Source organism: Plasmopara halstedii (assembly GCF_900000015.1).
Source record: "Plasmopara halstedii genome assembly, contig: Scaffold_1510, whole genome shotgun sequence".
Taxonomy (NCBI): domain Eukaryota; phylum Oomycota; class Peronosporomycetes; order Peronosporales; family Peronosporaceae; genus Plasmopara; species Plasmopara halstedii.
In genome coordinates, this window is record NW_020188423.1 from 1 (window position 1) to 417 (window position 417).

The 417-nt window shown below is 47.5% G+C and overlaps 1 protein-coding gene across 1 annotated transcript; it reads left to right on the forward strand.

Moving 5' to 3' along the window:
* Positions 1-8: 8 nt before the first annotated feature.
* Positions 9-282, forward strand: PHALS_01364 (uncharacterized protein; the record flags this gene model as incomplete). Its single annotated transcript, XM_024715738.1, has 2 exons — positions 9-121; positions 192-282. The coding sequence occupies 2 exons, from the start codon at positions 9-11 to the stop codon at positions 280-282; spliced, it is 204 nt and encodes a 67-aa protein (XP_024581406.1).
* Positions 283-417: the final 135 nt, after the last annotated feature.

Here is a 417-nt window from a genome sequence, read left to right on the forward strand (position 1 = left end):
TTCTCTGGATGCTGGGTCTGGAGATGGCTGCGGTAGTTTTGCGGACGAAATGGTCCTTGAAAGATCCAACACGTTTGAGAAGCTTTGTTTTCGCGGCCGAAAGCAACACAGAACTGGCATCGTGCACCAAGAATTAAGCCTCCTGGCCCATGATCGCACGGCTTCACCCCATATTGTAGGGCATGTTTTAGTTGGAAAGGTGTGGTGACAGAGCCGACTTTCTGTTTCTTTGAAGGTTGGGAAGACATCGTACAGGGGTCGGCAACACACTCAACACAGTAAAAGATGCCGCAACTGGTCCAAAGAATGATCAAACTGCTGGAAATGATCAAGAAGACAACGTCAAAGGCGCCGGACTTCCTGAATCCGTGATCCGCAATATAATAACCGGCACAATTAAAGGCAAAAAAAATTTCA